This window comes from Sitophilus oryzae, unplaced genomic scaffold, assembly GCF_002938485.1.
Source record: "Sitophilus oryzae breed Bouriz unplaced genomic scaffold, Soryzae_2.0 scaffold_172_pilon_pilon, whole genome shotgun sequence".
Classification (NCBI taxonomy): Eukaryota; Metazoa; Arthropoda; class Insecta; order Coleoptera; family Curculionidae; genus Sitophilus; species Sitophilus oryzae.
The window spans coordinates 11,298,100-11,316,860 of NW_022146424.1; the positions used below are offsets into that span (position 1 = coordinate 11,298,100).

The 18,761-nt window shown below is 34.4% G+C and overlaps 1 protein-coding gene across 6 annotated transcripts in view; it reads right to left on the bottom strand.

Annotated features, from left to right (window-relative positions):
* LOC115881533 (SH3 and multiple ankyrin repeat domains protein 3) overlaps positions 1-18,761 on the bottom strand; it is a 154,479-nt gene that overhangs the window by 16,380 nt on the left and 119,338 nt on the right. For 4 of the 6 annotated variants that reach the window (XM_030899066.1, XM_030899067.1, XM_030899064.1 and 1 more), the window contains 5 exons: positions 14,137-14,334; positions 6,126-6,372; positions 3,528-3,688; positions 528-661; positions 153-396 (listed from right to left, as the gene is read on the bottom strand). In XM_030899066.1, the coding sequence (XP_030754926.1) occupies positions 153-396; positions 528-661; positions 3,528-3,688; positions 6,126-6,372; positions 14,137-14,334 (984 nt within the window). The remainder of the gene's footprint in view (positions 1-152; positions 397-527; positions 662-3,527; positions 3,689-6,125; positions 6,373-14,136; positions 14,335-18,761) is intronic. The other 2 variants (XM_030899068.1, XM_030899065.1) reach the window with 1 other exon arrangement.

The window sequence follows — 18,761 nt, forward strand, 5'->3', positions numbered from 1 at the left end:
CTTCAAACAGTCAAATAATTTAGCTACAAATTGCTTAAAAATCATCAAAATCGGCCCACCAGAACAAAATATATCAAACTTTAAAATACATCAAAATTTTAAGGTGCCCGTTTTTCGTGACACAAAAAACGAGAGACAAAATCGGCACTGACCTAATCCGGCTACTAAGCTTTTCGCCCTAGCCCTCCCGATACTAAGGGTCGTTTTCGGATCCCTTCTGGGTGGCAGGGGAGCTTGGGAGGAACGACCAAGAGCGTTGGAAGCAGCGCCCATCTTCCTAGGCAACGTTGAGAATTGCCTGGTAGCTGTTTGGTCGTGGGTAATGTTACCAGGCAGGATGGTCGAGCGACTCATGTGAATCGTAGCTTGTGATGTCGGTGGATCCCACGAAATAACCTGATAGGGGTAAATATATATTGCACAAATTAGTATTTTACAAAAATATTATTTTGAAAAAGTAATGCAAACAATAAAAGTATAACATTAAAGAAAAATAACCTGGCACAAAATGTATTACGAATGCTTACCATCATTTTCACTAAATCTCCAGATCTTCTAATCAAGTCGACCACATGTTCATGCGATGCTGAGGAAACATTTTCGTTATTGATTTCTATCAGGAAATCTCCTTTCTTGAGACCAGCCATGTCTGCTACACCACCTTCAATAACAAATATATAGATTAAAATAAACAAATATTAAGAGCCCATTTCATTAGTTCGAAAAAGTAGAAAAATAAGTATTCGGCATTTAACGTTTTATGTAAAACTGGCTAGGTATTTTTTACACAAATGAAGAAGGAAATTAAAGATAAAGGATTATACTATATCCGTATTGTAGCACATTTTTAGACAACATCTTTATTTTTAGGATTTTGATGGTCAAACATCAACAAAATATTCCTTATGTTTGGACTAAATTTTCTCGAAAATCTATACTAATATATAAAATCCTTAAGTGACCAACATACTGATTAATCACGATTCTGCTCAAACCACTCAACATAAGAAGCTCAATTTTGGCATACAGGTTGAATCTAGGGTGTAGAGGTTCGATAAGAAGGGGTTTTTCGAAATTCCAATTCCAAGAGGCTGAAACCACCCCTCAAATATTACAATATTTTTTATTTAAAAACGGTAAAGTTTCCGAAAAAACGCTTAAACACGTATATTTTATTTTGTTTTTTTACTTATTTTAAGATTTTTTAAAAATGTATACAGGGTGTTTCGAAAAATCTGGTCATTGATTAATCACGATCCTGCTTAAAGCGCTTGACGTAAAAAGCTGATTTTTGGAAAACAGATTGACTTTAGGGTGTAGAGGTTCGATAAGAAGGGATTTTTCGAAACTCGAATTCTAAGGGGTGAAACTATCCCTCAAATATTAAAATATTTTTATTTAAAAACCGGTGAGTTTTTCGGAAAAACTCTTAAGCACGTATATTTTATTTTGTTGTTTTACATATTTTAAGATTTTTTATAAATTTATACAGGGTGTTTCATAAAATATGACCATTGAGTAATCACGATTCTGCTTAAACTGCTTGACGTTTAAAGCTGATTTTTGGCAAACGGATTGGCTGTGGGGTGTAGAGGTTCGATAAAGAGGGGTTTCTCGAATCTCAAGTTCCAAGAGGGTGAAAACGCCTCTCAAATATTACAATATTTGTTATTTAAAAAACGGTTAGTCTTTCGGGAAAACGCTTGGACAAGCATAATTTATTTGTTTTTTTTTACATATTTCGATTTTTTTTTAAAAATCATACAGGGTGTTCCAAAAAGTTGGGTAATTTCTTAACCACGATTCTGCTTAAACTGCTTGACGTAAAAAGTTTATTTTTGGCAAACGGATTTTTCGAAAGTCAAATTCCAACAAGATGAAACTACCCTCAAATATTACCAAGTTATATAATAATATCAAGTTATCAAATAATATCATTCGTGGTTTAGTGACAACTCATTATTTTTTAACACTGAAAAAACAACATACCTGAGATTTCATAATCATCAAAAAAACTGTGAAAACTGTCTTACAGCAGGATTGTAGTAATGTAAAATTTCTTGGTTTAATTCTAGACGAATGTCTTACATGGAATCTTCATTGTGAAAGCTTATTACCAAAATTAAATTCTACATTATATCTTTTTAGAAATCTCAGAGATATTATATCTAAGCAACAATTAACAAATATATATTACGCATACGTCGAATCAAGATTACGCTATGGCATAATACTGTGGGGAACATCCACTAGGATTAAGGAGGTTTTTACTGTCCAAAAAAAATACTTAGGTGTATTGCTCGTGTTTCTCCAAGGCAAACTTGTCGAGATTTATTTAGAGAATATAAGTTACTAACTTTGACGAGCATCTTTATTCAAGAGCTGTGTATATTTGTTTATAAACACAAGCATAAATATAAACTAATTTCTGAAGTCCATAATTTCAATACAAGAACTAATCATAAATTTTATCAAATACCATGCCGTACTAATGTAATGTTAAATTCACCGCAATGTTTAATTGCTTACCAACTGAATTTAAATTCAGTAAGAATATAAATGTTTTTAGAAATAAGTTGAAAAATTTTTTATTAGAAAAAGTATATTACAACATAAATGAATTTTTTATGGAAAATGTATAATAAATTGTTAAAATCATACGAAGAAAAAAGAAAGATATTGTTTGTATCAGTATTTTTTCGTTTTCGCATAGATGCATAAGTAAAAGGTTTATTATTGTATTTGTTTTGACTATTCTATCACAATTTTATATTGTAATTTAGAAATAAAGTTTATTATTATCGCCATATTGTTTTCCTTAGCTGACATAAATGTGAGAAAATTTTATCCAGTTTGTATGTTAATGGAAATTCTTGCTTTGCTTTATCATCACCATTACAAATTATAAATTCGACGCGAACGAAGTCAGAACGCTAGTAAAGATAGAATTTAAAATTCGGTTACAATACGGAAATAGATTGAAGTTTTGTGTGATTACAGTGATATATAATTTATATGGTTTTATAACAAATTGCTCGCTATTTTATGGCAAATGCTGAAGCTCTGCAAATCTTAATCAAGCCTTAATCAAAGCACGTGTGTTTCGAATTTTGGGTGTGGCTTAACACGACAGGATCGGGTTAAGCCTTAGGCAAATTTCTGAAATATATTATACCGTATGATCGAAAAAAAATGGCGTCCAGTTGGCTGGGAAATGACGATCGATGAGATTTCCCATATAAATTTACATATAAAATGACAGCGATCTTCATTTCATAGCCATCGTTGACGCCGTTTTTTCTCGATCATACGGTATATTTCCTTCGGTCACACACCCGCTTGACCCGACCTCTGAGAGCAACCCAAACATTACAGCGTAATAGATTCTTAAGCTAATTCTACATCTAGAAGATTCTGAATATAACGTATTGCTTGTCAGTCCCTAGCTGTCTTCGACTCCGTTTTTATTTCGATTGTATAATATTAACTGATGGAATAATAGATATAATATAATAAACAAATTTTACCTGGGTCGACATCATCCAAGTACTGCAGCGCTGGACATTTTTCGGATGGCGTCATTTCCATCAACGGAGACATTGCCTTAGCACCGCGTAAAATGAAGCCGAATCCTTTCCTTCCTTTGTGTAAAACGACGGTACGGGGTTCGGAAGTCAACTCAGAACATCTGTAATTTAAATAAAATATAATTGAAATAGAGGTATCCTTTAAATAACATTGAATTCAAATATTATCACATTTCCGTAAATAAAGTTGACAGTTGAAAATAACTTCCGGATTAACCTGGAGGAAAGCGAAGCAAATATTTTTAAATGACATTGTGTATGTTTTTACACATTTACATACAGGGTGGCCCATATTGTGACAAAGGTCAATTTCGTCGTTGTCGAAGATACGAAAAAAAGTTTTATATAAATGTTGCATGGCTTATAAAGGAGCATATCACAAAATTATTTTGTTGTATACAGAGTGTCAAAAAAAAATTAAAGTTTTATATTTTTTTAAATTGCAACTCTCATTTTTCTGTACCAGAATTGGATTTAACATAAAATTCTACATATAGAACCCTATGAAGCACTATGCGACGCTGTCATTCTATTTTTTATTTACTGAAACTTTGGTTAAAAACAATATATCCGAAAAGTGGTTAAAAGCTAGAGTGAAAATGTTAAAATATACAAAGTACAATATAAAATTCTTTGTTGTGTGTATTGTACTGTATCGTTTTATTATGGAAAATATGAGTTTTCATGAACTATACAGGGTGTCCCAATATTCCGTGGACATAAAACTACTACGTATAGAAATACTACGTATTTTTGATATCAAAATAAATTCATTACTAAAATTCCCCAAATTTATTATTTCAGTCAAATAATTATCTACTCAACGTGTTTATTTTTTATTTTTGTCAATAATGACATATGTATTAACTACTTCCATTCTAATTATCTTGAGAACGGTTGCTCGTAGCGATTTTTAGCAAGAAACATTTATTACGTAAAAAGTGACGGAGATGTATATTTTCTCACTCAGTAGTTTTATACAGGTACGGCCGAAAAGTTATTACTCTTCAAAACAGTTAAAACAGGCGGCGCCCCCTACAAATAGGACTCATATTGACATTAAAATTAAATTTCTCATGTCAAAAAACTCCCCATTTTCAGTTCCAGTTCAATTTTCATCCAAATATTGACGTTACTTCAGAAATTATTTGGAAAAAACCGAAATAAAAATGAAAGTTCTACACCTTGTATCACCGAAACTAAGCATTTTAGTAAAAAAGTTCGTTACTATTTTTATCTGCAAAATATGCTGTCGAAGTTTCCGGAATACAGTTCGGACCACCCTGTATATTTGTAGACAGAAAGTAATATAACAAATATTTGAATCGCCTAATTATGTAAATCAAAAAATAAAGAGAATGATTTCGACATAACAGTTTCATTTCAATATATCTGCTATCACCTTTCAAACAAACGAGATCTATTCAACACGGATGACGTTCACAGAACATTCTTTATCAGAAATCAAACTTAAATACCACTTTGGGTAGAGAAAAAACTTAAGGTTCAAATAAATTAAGAAAGAACGAAAACATTTATTCCCCAATAGCCATAAATCTTTAACAGCGAAAGAAATGCTCCTAAAACCCAATTTAAAAGCTCTCTCCATCTGAGAAGTAGGTATGTCAAGATCCGCGAAACTTTATAGGGCTATATATATTTTTTTCTTCAGTTTATTCAAAATAAATTTGAATAAAATGCTTGGGAATGTGACACGATAAAGCGGTAAATTCCTGCTAGAATTATTTAAACACAAATAAGCTGCAAGCTTGATGGAAAAAGTTAATAAGAAAATTGGTTAAATTGTATTAATAAATTACATACAAAGTGTGCTGGAGACATGAAATACAGAAGTTTATAAATAAATAAATAAAATTATATAAAGATTCTTGCCACTTAACTGCTGATATAGAAATTTAATTCTACGCTGTGTTTGTCATAATGTGGATCAACCTGCTCTCACTACCGGTTTCAGAGCCCTACTCCATCATCAGGTGAGCTGGGGCAGATCCACAAAATGACAACCACAGCGCAGAGATAGTTAATTCCGACTTGTCGGAAAGTGTCGGTTAGATATTACCCTATATTACGTTCCGAACGGGAGATAGCGGCCTGCGTGCAATGGTAGTACTTTCGTACCACCGAGACGCAACTATCGATAGTAAAAGGATGGTATTATGACAAACACAGCGTAGAAATTTCTATATCAGCAGTTAAGTGGCAAGAATCCTTATATACTTTTATTATATACCTATCCTGCAATTCTATTTTTTTATTCAATTCAATTTGATTTATATTTTTATAATTTGGCTTGCCTGAAAAAAAGCCTTTTACAATCCTTTTACTATCGATAGTTGCGTCTCGGTGGTACGAAAGTACTACTACCATTGCACGCAGGCCGCTATCTCCCGTTCGGGACTAACTATATCTGCAGAATATGCTGCCGAAGTTTACGGAATACAGTTCGAACCACCCTGCATAATAATACACTCTGTACTGCTAGAAAAGCTAATAAAGATTTATATTGAAAATTCTTACGATTTCCTTGTCCTGGGTGTGGTAGCGAACTGTTTGCTCGTGCTCTCCCTCCGTCCCACGACCCTGCCTCCTGCCTGGGAGGCTCCTCCGGGAGGTATCCTGGCATCTCTGGCCACCATCATGTGCGCCTGGATGTTGTGGTGTCGCAACTTCACCTCCTGCACGCAGCTAGCTGGGAATAATCCGGTCCTGTTGCCTGTACTTCGGACGTTGCCTTCGAGGAAGCCGTCGTCAGTGGCTCCAGTTACTATAAGAGAATATAAATAGATAATATAAATATATAATGTCTATTTTATGGGGTCATACTAAATGTGGGAATTCTAGTTCCTTAGTTCTAGTTCCTCCAGAGGAATAGTTTCTTAAACTAGGTCTTTAGTTCACATTAGTTCCCGATTAGCATTGACATCCCCGTTGCCAGCTCACGGGTTTCGTTACAAGTCAGAACTATTCATAGTACGAAATTTTACGAGACGTGTTAGTTACGTATTAGTTGAGTCATTGGGGATCAAAAAAGGAGCCTGCTTGGAAAAAAAGTCCGGAAGTTTTGAAATTTTGCAGGTTTATAGGTTTTGGGGTCCCTAACTAAAATCCATAAAATGCACATTTCCAGACTTGCCGCCGGCGCCGCCATCTTGCCAAGATGGCGCCCAAAATCGGTATTTTGTAAATATCTTCAAAACTATGCGTTTTTCGCAAATAAATTAAGAGAGCAAAATTTCCAGATTTGCGCCGCCATTTTGCCAAGATGGTGCCCAAAATCGGTATTTTGTAAATATCTCGAAAATATGCGTTTTTCGCAAAAATTTGAAGAGAGCGAAATTAAAGAGAATAAAATTTCCTATAAATAGGTTCCAAGAAAATTTTCAGTAAAGTCAACCGTTTAGGCACAAAATCCCTGAAAATTTTACAATTTGCGTAAAGTATGGTATATGCATTATCGATTTTCCGAAATCAAATGTTGATTAGGGATCACTAAAACTAGTTTTAGTTTAGTTTCTTCAATTTTGTCATGAAACAGTGGCGTATCATTAATTCGCTCATTAATTTTTGAATAATTAATTGTCGTACTGGACAGCATTCATTGCGAACTTACCACCAGGTTCAGCATTGGCCTGGTTGTACCAACGATGCCGAAGAATGGGGTTGAAAGAAAATAAAAACAGGCATTACTCCAGTCGCAACTTTAACAGATCCAGCTCCAAAATCCCTATTGGCATTTTTATCCTGTAAATGCAAAACCAGCAACTGTGGTAATGCCTGCGGATGCAGAAATCCACAGGGGGATATCTACAGGATTTGCCTGTAGATATCCCTCTGGCGGCTGCAGATAAAGAGTTGGACGAATTGAGAGACCATCACCCTGATGAGTCCAGCACAGCAGACACGATCGACTTTGACACCAATGAGCCAGGTCCGTCGGGCTTGTGCACATAAGTTAAAGTTTTTAATTTGCCTAGCGGAGTAGGCCTCCGGGGAGACCACGTTAAAATAAACGCGCGATGTACTTTACGGGTGGTTAAGAAGGGTGGTGTGGAAACAAGCACACATTTTCAATAATTAAAATTAATTATTCATAAATTAGTGAGCGAAATAATGATACGCCACTGTTTCATGACAAAATTGAAGAAACTAAACTAAAACTAGTTTTAGTGAACCCTAATCGACATTTTGATTTCGGAAAATCGACTATACATAATATCATATTTTACGCAAAATTGTAAAATTTCCAGCGATTTTGTGCCTGAACGGTTGACTTTAGCGAAAATTTTCATAGAACCTTTTTTATAGGAAATTTTATTTTCTTTAATTTTGCTCTCTTCAAATTTTTGCGAAAACGCATAGTTTTCGAGATATAGTCTATAAAATGAATAACTTTGAATTTTGACCGTTATTTTTTACCAACATGGCAAATATAAAATCCCTCTATCAAAAAAGTTACTGATATTCTTTTAATTGAGTGCCTGAACGAATCAGATAGGTAACTCTTTTCATTTTCGTGAAATAGAAAAGGAAAATTATAAAACGAGTGACATTTCTTCCTCTTCTTGCAAAAATCAACACGAAATGTCATAATTGTCAAAAGTAAAATGTCATCAGCTTTTGACATTTCTAAATATCAGACCAATGCCGTCTCTAATAGAACAGCCTCGGAGAGAGATTTATGACGTCACGCTAGTTAGATACTACGGATTAATAAATATGTTGTAGAATACATGGAAAACATAATTATTCCTCGTATTTTTGGTTTGTATTTTAAAAATAATAATAATAATAATACTTATATGTAATAATTTACATATAAAATTACAGCGATCTTTATTTCATAGCCATCGCTGACGCCTTTTTTCTGTGATATTGTATTATTTGCAAATATAATTTTTCGAACACTGATACTTGCAAAATATACATATAAATTTTGTGAATGCAAATAATAATACATCACTATTAGTAGATATTGAATGTTTTTTGTTAAATTTGATCGATTTTCAAACCCCAAAATTTAAAATATATTTTACATTTTACCCATTATCTTATGTACCTATTCATGATTTGTATATTGTAAAACATTTGCTGCATTTGTATGGCTCATAGTTAATTTGCCAAAGTATTTATTACTACTTACTTATTACTACTTACTACTTATTACTATTACTCTTACTATAAATTGGTATATATATTGTATTTATTAACTGTATATTATGTATATTTCATGTAGACTATATCATTTTTAAAATACAAACCAAAAATACGAGGAAGAATTGTGATTTCCATGTTTTCTACAACATATTTATTAATCCGTAGTGTCTAACTAGCGTGACGTCGCAAATCTCGCTCCGAGGCTGTTCTATAAGAGACGGCATTGCGTCAGCATGGCTGCAAGTTGCTAACCTAATAAAATTAACACTAGAAAAGCCCGCGGGAACTGTCAAATTCAAAGTTATTCGTTTCACAGACTATAGTAACAAAATACCGATTTTGGGCGCCACCTTGGCAAGATGGCGGCGCCTGCGGCAAGTCTGGAAATGTGCATTTTATGGATTTTAGTTAGGGACCCCAAAACCTATAAACCTGCAAAGTTTCAAAACTTCCGGACGTTTTTCCAAGCAAAAATCCCCAATGACTGAACTATATAGACAAGTTTTATTGTAGATAAGAACAAAAATTAAAAAAAAATCAAATCAGAGTTTAACAAACTACACTTAAAGGGGGTGGGGGCACAACAAACGGGCACCTTAAAATTCGATATATTTGAAAGATATATACAGGGTCGCTGAAAGGTATGGGTATGGAAACGGTCGATTATTAGGTAAGATATAAGAGGTACCGCAAAAAGTTAAATATAAAGGTTATAGGGTTTTTAATTATCTATTAGCGTGTAATATGTATATACATATACAACATGTATATACATGTAATAAAAGTTTGAAACACTTTTTGGAATATATTAACAAAGCAAGGAATTTAAAAATAATTTTATCATCTAGGTAAGTCTTTTCTTTATAGTTTGTTATTTGATTTAATTTAATTGTAATTTTGAACGTTTTTTTTTTCATATGTAATTGGAGATATTCGCTTTTGAATAAGGCAGTAAAATTTTACAGCAATTTTAGCATTGAAAGCACGCCTTTGCTTTTGGGTCCACATCAACACACTTATAAAAGTGTTTATTGTTTTTGTAATGTCACTGTCAAATTGAAACGTAATATTATTATTATTCATTGACGTTTACTCCAAGTTTACTCTATAGATAAAGGAAATAAATTTAGATTGGAAAGCCCGTTAAAATTTTAGATCGCAAAATTATTTTGGGTCGCGACCGTTGTACGCGATCTGGCGCTGCTATAGCGGTTGCTAAGAACAACTGCAAACAAAAACAAAAATAATTTTCTCTTGTCCATATCTCTTGTCGAAGTCCGAGTTTTCAAAAATTATAAAATCTTTCAAAATCTAAACCGCTCTCGTTGAAAAAATTCCGCATAGTGTTTAAAGCGTCGATTTTCAAAGTAATTATTGTTATCTTGTGAGTTATTTAAGTTTTAATTTTTTAGTTAATTTAAGTTTTATTTACTCAAACCCGTGATAATTGTGAAAAATTGGCATTAAAAACTTAAAAAGCTGTGCCGTGAACTGGAACTGCATAAACCATTGTGGCTCGTGGCATAACGTCGGTTTCCAATGTTTCATAGGTATTTCATACATGTCCTTATATAAAATAAAGTTTCTTGTATTGAACACACTGTATTTTATTTATAAAATTAAAAGAAAATAATAATAAATTTGAATAAATAATATTTGGCGATATAATTCCGGAAAAAGCCGAACCGCTCCGAAATTTTCAAAAGCTTTGGGTCGCGACCGTTGCAAGACTAGCGCCAAATAGTGTTTACATTGTCCTTATGGGCACTTTCCAATCTAAACTTGTTTTATTTATCTACTACTCTAGTAGAGATGGTTTTAAGTTCTAAAGTATCGGCTATTGCTGCTTATCATATATCGGCTATTCCTAATCATCGTAGAGATTAACTTTTTGACTTACCATATCTGCTAGTTAACTGCCCAACAGATATGTTATTAACAGAATAAAATGCCTCAAGCAATAAGCAGGACATCTGGCAAGAAGGAGGTACAACAGATGGACCACTTAAATTACAGCAAGGTATCCACCATGAATTAAGAGGCCCAGAAATTAACAGGGATATCTTATATCTATATCTTGGACCTGGAAATGATGATGACGATGATGATGAAACAACAAAAAATGATTTAATCTACCGATTAAAACAGAAAAAAATACTGTGTCATAAGCACCTGAATGTCAAAGGTACTTCTAGCCATTCGACTACGTTACAGGCGCGTATTAATTTTTTAAACGGTACTTCTCATTCCAATCCGCGGCTGCATTACTAAAATGGCAGGACATTACATACCCGGCTCGCAACAGGATCGCTGCAGGATATCGAATGGCCGGCGTAATTGTTTTGCAACGTCCAACGATAAAACAAACTATTCTATTTGCATTATCAAATTTACATTATGTCTGCATTTACTGCCCGCTTGGCTTTTATACGCGCGCACCAATAATACTGCTCGTTTTGATTAATGTAAATGCCTCGAATAAAAACTTCTTATTGCCATTATGGTTTCGAGCCAGGTGCGTGGGCAGGTATGTAAGAGGGGGAAGGGTTAGGTTACGTGCTTCCACAAACCACGCTACCTCAGAGTAGTAAAAAATACGGGGTTCTTCACTGACAATTCGTCGATAAAACGTCTTTCAGAATCTAATTTAGTTCTCGAGGAATTCTCGAGGAATTTGTCCTTAGGGCTCGAACTCACTGACGACCAGGTCGCAACGACCTGGCCGTCGCGTCGCGTCGGCTGGCCGGATGTGTTGTTTTTGCTGCGGCCAGACGAACGACCAGTTTCAACGGAGTTGTCAGATCTAACGATTTTTTACGTTTTACCAATTGGAACATATTGTTTCAGAAAAAATTAAGTTTCAGAATATATATACCTATTCATTATTTGTATATTGTAAAACATTTGCTGCATTTGTATGGTTCATAGTTTATTTGCCAAAGTATTTATTACTATAAATAGGTGTATATATTGTATTTATTAACTGTATATTATGTATATTTCATGTAAACTATATCATTTTTAAAATACAAACCAAAAATACGAGGAAGAATTATGTTTTCCATGTATTCTACAACATATTTTTTAATCCGTAGTATCTAACTAGTGTGACGTCATAAATCTCACTCCGAGGCTGTTCTATTAGAGAAGGCATTGGTCTCATATTTAAAAATGTTAAAAGCTGATGACATTTTACTTTTGACAATTATGACATTTCGTGTTGATTTTTGTAAGAAGACGAAAAATTGTCACTTGTTTTATTATTTTCCTTTTCTATTCCACGAAAGTAAAAAGAGTTACCTATCTGATCTGTTCAGGCACTCGATTTAAAGAATTTCAGTAACTTTTTTGATAGAGGGATTTTATATTTGCCATGTTAGTAAAAAATAACGTTCAAAATTCAAAGTTATTCATTTTATAGACTATATCATGTGAGTTTAATTTAAATTTTACTTACTCAAACCCGTGATAATTGTGCAAAAGTGGCATTAAAAACTAAAAAGCTGTGTTGTGAACTGTGAACTGCAAAAAGCATCGTGGATCGTGGCATAACCTTGGTTTTCAATGTTTCATAGTTATTTCACATACATGTCCTTATATAAAATAAAGTTTCTTGTATGCAACACACTGTATTTTATTTATAAAATTAAAAGAAAATAATAAATTTGAATAAATAATATTTGTGCGACATAATTCCGGAAAAAGCCGAACCGATCCGAAATTATCAAAAGCTTTGGGTCGCGACCGTTGCAAGAATAGTGCCAAATAGTGTTTACATTGTCCTTATGGGCACTTTCCAATCTAAACTTGTTTCATTTATCTATGTTTAGAACTTCAATCATATGTATTCAACCACATATTCATGTAAAATTTTCTCTAAAACGACATGGAAATCTAGAAAAGTACAAACGGGATTAAACCATTTTAGAACAAGCAAAAATTTTTATGAAGTATGCATTTTTCTGAAAATGTCAATAATAAAAAAGTTTTTCCTCTTGTAAAGACAATCCGGGGACATACTGTAAGTATAGCAAAAGTTTGGTATAGCCGAGGTATGTTCCGTTTTGTTACTCTAAACTCGACCCTCCAGTGGAAAAAATACAAAATACCGAGACTCCAGAGAGAACGAAACAAAGCGAGACGGAGACGGGAGAGGAATTGTTTTGTTTTATTGCCGGTCGTACGTACATGATTTTGTTTACGATCGGGCCGGGGCATGTTTCGATGAATGAAACGTTTGCTTTGGTCGTTCCACGCCGTTCCAAATCGATTTCTTCTGCTCGTAATCGATTTTTCTCGATGCGTTTTACGAGCGGCGAGCCGTATTCCGGCGAATCGATCGTAATGGGTAATGCGAGAGCCCATAGGTTAATTTGGTGCGTACTGTAATATCGGCCCCGTTGTAACGTTAGCCGAACGAACGGCTATAAGACATAAACCATGGCTGTGCTCATTTAAATCATCAGAGATAAATTCCTAGATCTCATTACCTACATGAATAAATAAATTCATTTCATTTTTGTCGGAAATATATCAGAGTCAGAGGGTTTCAATTATCTAACCGTCTAGGAAATAATAATCGTTTTGGGAAATAAATAACCATTTTGGAAAATAAATAACCGTTTTGGGAAATAAATAACTGTTTTAGGAAATAAATAACCGTTTTGGGAAATAAATAACCGTTTTAGGAAATAAATAACTGTTTTTTGGTAAATAAATAACCGTTTTTGGAAAATATATAACCGTTTTAGGAAATGCTGTCAGCACGGACATCAGAGGCTCAGATGGGTACCAAAACTGTAGCTATTAAAACAATGCAAGAACCTCCACAACGTGGAGTAACCTCCCTTCTACTGTAGAGCTTCGTAGTGGATAAAATATAAAGAAATTCTATCGGGAATATACTGCGTTGGGTATGCAAGCCACATAGTCATGCTCGCTCGGGGGAAACATGAAGCTTCCTGTGTGATATTATACAAAGAGGACTCCGTATCACTGAGAGACGGTGCAGAACGGTTGGATTGAGCATCAACCCAGACAAAACCGCAGTAGTTCACCAGAAAGCGAAGTCTGGAAATCTTGAAAAAGAATCTAACTTGATAGAAAAGAAATACTGATGCCATCATAGGAAGTCAAATATCTGGAAATAACCTTGGACAGTAAACTTCTGTTGAACAGGTATAAAAAACATTACCAGCAAAGCCACAAAGGCTCTCATAATATGCAGAAGACTGACAAAATATGCTGCTGAAGTTTTCTGAATACAATTCAGACGACCCTGTATAAAGATTGTTCCAAATGTATGTGTACGGCGACCGACGGGAGCAAGTACCATGGAGAGCTAGTTTTAAAATAAATGATTAAGGTGACTTACCTTCGATGAGTTCGCCTTCCCTGATGCTGATGTGTCCCTTCTCCTTCGGGTAGTACGACTCGATGCAGACCACGGTACTTCCCGGCATTGATATGCTACAGTTGGTCGTGTCCGAGTTGGCGGTACCCACCCCGGAACTGTCGCTGATGATGTCACTGGCATCGCCAAGGCTTTTATCTGCAACACCCAGTGCGAGCACTGAGATAGATTACGGAGGTTATGACAAGGCGATCAATGGAATATTCAAAATAATTTGGAATTATTGCATTAAAATATATCATATTTAATAAGAATTAAAAGTCAAGTAATAAAAAGGTTATAGTAAAAGGTATAGCTCTGATCTACTATTCTGAAAGTCGTTGGTTATTTCACGGGCAGTCATGAAGACATAGAGTCTTTAACTCTTATAGTCAAAGTCAACGCTGTTCAAATTAATATTGTAAGTACTCTTCTGTATACTCAAGTTTTGGTATTTTCCAACTTGGTTCATAAATCAGTTTTTTATTATTCTGTTAGCTGACAATTCATGGGCATGTCATAAATATATTACATATTATTATACTCATTTATACAAAAATTTCAAAAACACCCAATCAGTTTTATTTTTTCAATGTTTTTCTAACGTAAATGAGACATAATCATTATAAAAATTAAAAAATTAAGAAGAAAATCAATAAGATCATGCGATTTATCGATTTATCAATAACGACTGCACTGTTCTCCAAGCTCGGTCTGCTACCGTTTTAATCGATGTTTCTCGTAAAAACTTTGACGACGCGCCCCGTCGATAAAAATTCGACAAATTTGCAAGTAGCCAATGTAATGAGTGAGCGTTGTGTGTTTTGTGGTGACATACTCGACAAGTCCACGTGGACTCTCTGCCGCTTTCATATAGGTAGCGATCTATAAAATATATTGCTGTTTATTTAAATGTGATTTGTAGTAAACTGATCATACTCCAATATTGTGACCGCATTCTTGAAATTCCTTTCATAGGCACATATCTAGTAGACGTACTTTAATTAACCCTGTCAGAAACAGAATGTAAAAAAATGGCAAGTCTCGTAACGCAGTTCTCCCACTAGAAAAAGTTGTGATCATGAGATCATCAAAATAATGAGATCTCACAACTTTTTCTAGGGGGAGAATTGCGTTGCAAGGCCTGACATTTTTTTACATTCTATATTTTTTATGGGATCTTATTTCTTTTTTCAAAATAATATTAAAGAAGTTTGACTAGCGGTAATTCATAAACTCTGAATTATTGTTCTTACATTCATATACAAATAAAATCAATGAGGTATAATTACTAGATATATTGACAAGCTAGCCAGCTATGGTATGTCCTCATGACTAGTAAAAATTAATACTATAGAATGCTCAGCCATAGTTCAACGTCACGTCATATATTGTCGAACTCTCTCAATCACTTGCCAACCAGGGGCGCTATTCTGTACAATCGTCGGAATCGGTGAGTTACCGATAGCTATCGGTACGTATTTGCATATAGTAAATATGTGTTAATTTTTGTTGTCATAGTTACCGATCGGCCCTATGACAGATATCGCAAATTTATACCGACGACTCTCGGTATCTCTACCGTGAGGTTGACAAGGGCACGGTAGAGATACCGATTTTCGTCGGTACAAATTTACGATATCTGCCATAGGACCGATCGGTAACTATGACAACAACAATTAACACAATTTTACTATATATAAATACGTATCGAGAGCTGTCATAACATACCGATACCGACGATTTTACAGAATAGCGCCCCAGATGAAATAGATTGGTGACGTCATTACGGCATTTCGTAAGTTACTGCCTTAGATCATATACACTTAACGTGGATAAATCAACGCCATAAGTTTAGCATTAAAAAATATGTCTCCAACATCACGACATGCCATTTTCAAACCTTCTTTATTGCACTTATGAAACGTTCAATAGGTTTATCTTTCTCGAAGACCTTTTGCGCATGCGCATTAAAAGTTGCACGTATTTCCAAAATAATCACAATTTTATATGGTTTAGAAAGTACAAATTAATTATACATTGTTATGGAAACCAACTTTTCATTGTCACCATATTCTTATTTCCATTGTGTAACGACGCTGGTTTTTTGCGTTTTTCATTATAAAAATTGTATTAATTACTCTTTTATCGACCGCTTTTATATAGCCAAGGATTCAAGTGTGTTCAGTGATTCAGTGAAAAGTCAACTTTATGTTTGTGCAATTATATTCCTATTTTTTTTCGTTGGACTTTCTAAATACTCGTAAAAATGACTAGAAAGTGTTTAGTGTGTGAAAGTTCTAATATTCATATCCCAAATTATCTTTTCATAGGCAAGTAAAGTATTCAGTTGTTCTTTTATTTATATTAAGCCACATGCACACTTTCTGGTCAGATTTACTAAGAATATTGATATTCGTAAGGAGTGCCTAAATGTATTTTTATATAACTTAATTTTTTTGGCAGTAACCATTCAATTTATTGTTGAAATATAAGCATTTTACAAATTAAATTTTTAAAATTAATGTTCAAATTTGGCGCGCGGACGATAGGTCCTCGACAAGGATAGATAGAGTAGAAGCACCGCGTGTGCAACAAAAAAAGAAGATAAACGGAAATAGTTGATATGTGTGCGACAGTTTCCATAGTGATTTACTTATCCACGTAAGTATATTATGATCTAGGCAATAATTTGGCAATAATCACTTGCCAACCAGATGAAAGAGATTGGTGACGTCATTACGGCATTTCGTAAATTACTACATATTATTTTTAGTAATTGTTATTGTCATTTGGTTTGGGGCTATAATTTTATTGACGGACATGGTCCAATGGCAGCGATCAATGTCAAAATTAAAATTTGATTGTTGCCAATTGTTGCTGTAAAACATAATTCACATCCATCAAAGCACATGAGCCCAAATGAAAGCGACAAAAAAAAAGAAATTAACAAATTTTCAAAAGAAAAAAAGCGTATACTAAAGTACTGTATTAATTACAGCATAATACAATTTATATTCAATTACAACTAATCGACTTTTTGTATCTTTACCTTTTACCGTCCACTTTGCTTCGTTAAACACACACCGTTTTATTCTCTTTAAAGCTCTTCGAAACGTTTCATTAAACGAGTAAACAAAACTGCAACAGCATTAAATTAGAATTAAGAATCTAATGTTACGAGTCTGTGAAATGGCGTAGAAAATAGTAAACAGGGCATTTACAGTATTCCTGTTTTAATAGTCTTTCCCCTGTTATCGACCTAATAAGAAGGACTGAAAAATATTTTTTGCATGCATGTAACTACCTCTTCTAACGATTTTATACTGGTATTCGTAGTTTATTGTTATATGAAAACAAAATAAAAAAAAGCTTTATGCTAGGCAGTCTTTTTAAAGTGACTTTGATGACACGCGAGACGAAAAGTGGTCTTCTTCTCGTCCGTTAACTCTCGAAAGTGTATGGTGACATCAGGTCTCAATTGCTTGGATCGTTGTTCTCCATCCTTCTCTATCTTCAGCGGCTATAGAGGCCTCTTGCAGACCGTGACCAATAATTTCTTTGGTTTGGTCCACCCAGCGCGTCGGAGATCTTCCTCTTGGTCGTTTGCCATTATCTTCCCTTGGATTATGATTTTTCCAGTCCATCTGTTCTTCTCGATATGTGCCCGAAGTACCTAGCGGCCCATACATTATCAAACAAATTGCGCAACAAAGCGATGCGCAACGTTGCGTTGCACAAGTGATTCAGCGATCCATACATTATCAAACAAGTTGCGCAACAAAGCGATGCGCAACGTTCCGTTGCACAACTGCATAACCCATGCACTTAGTAAAATTTTGATCAAATTTTTTACTAAAAGTTGTGCATTGTTTGAGAAACAATCATGTCCTCAATTGCCATTGCGTGAATTATTAATTATCGTATATACCCTAGATGATGTCAATGATACCAAAAAACGAAAAAGAAAACAAAGAATTTGGATGAAAGAACTAAAAGAACTAAAATATTGCACAACGAAGCGCAACACACACATATACTACATAACGCGCTGCGCAAACGCCTGTTGCACAAAAGAATTCAAACATTCTTGAAACTTATCAAATTGCGCAACGCATTAAACGTTACCATACATTGGCAACTCGTTGCGCAACAGCCTGTGTTGCGCAATTTGTTTGATAATGTATGGGTCGCTTAAGGTATGACTGGTTTATTTTGGTTGAAAGTCTTGTGTTAGCTTTCAACTGCCTTAGAATTGATACGTTGGTCCGATGTTCTGTGTATGAAATTCGCAGCATTCTTCTGTAGCCCTGTAGGACATTTCGAAAGCATCTATTTTTCGTCTGTTTGTAGTTTTCAGAGTCCATGTCTCTGATGCATAAGAAGTAGCGATAGGAAAGATCAACGTGTTTACTAATTTTAATTTGTTGCGCTGGGATATTGCAGTCTTTCCATATTCGTGTTAGTTTTATAGTCGAGTTACGAGCTATTGCTAGTCTATAGCGTTTGATTTCCTCGTCACAGTCTCCCTTGTTTGTTATGAGGGATCCGAGGCAACTGAACTTTTCAACCACCTCAAAACCATCAATCTCCCTGATGTTAGTAGG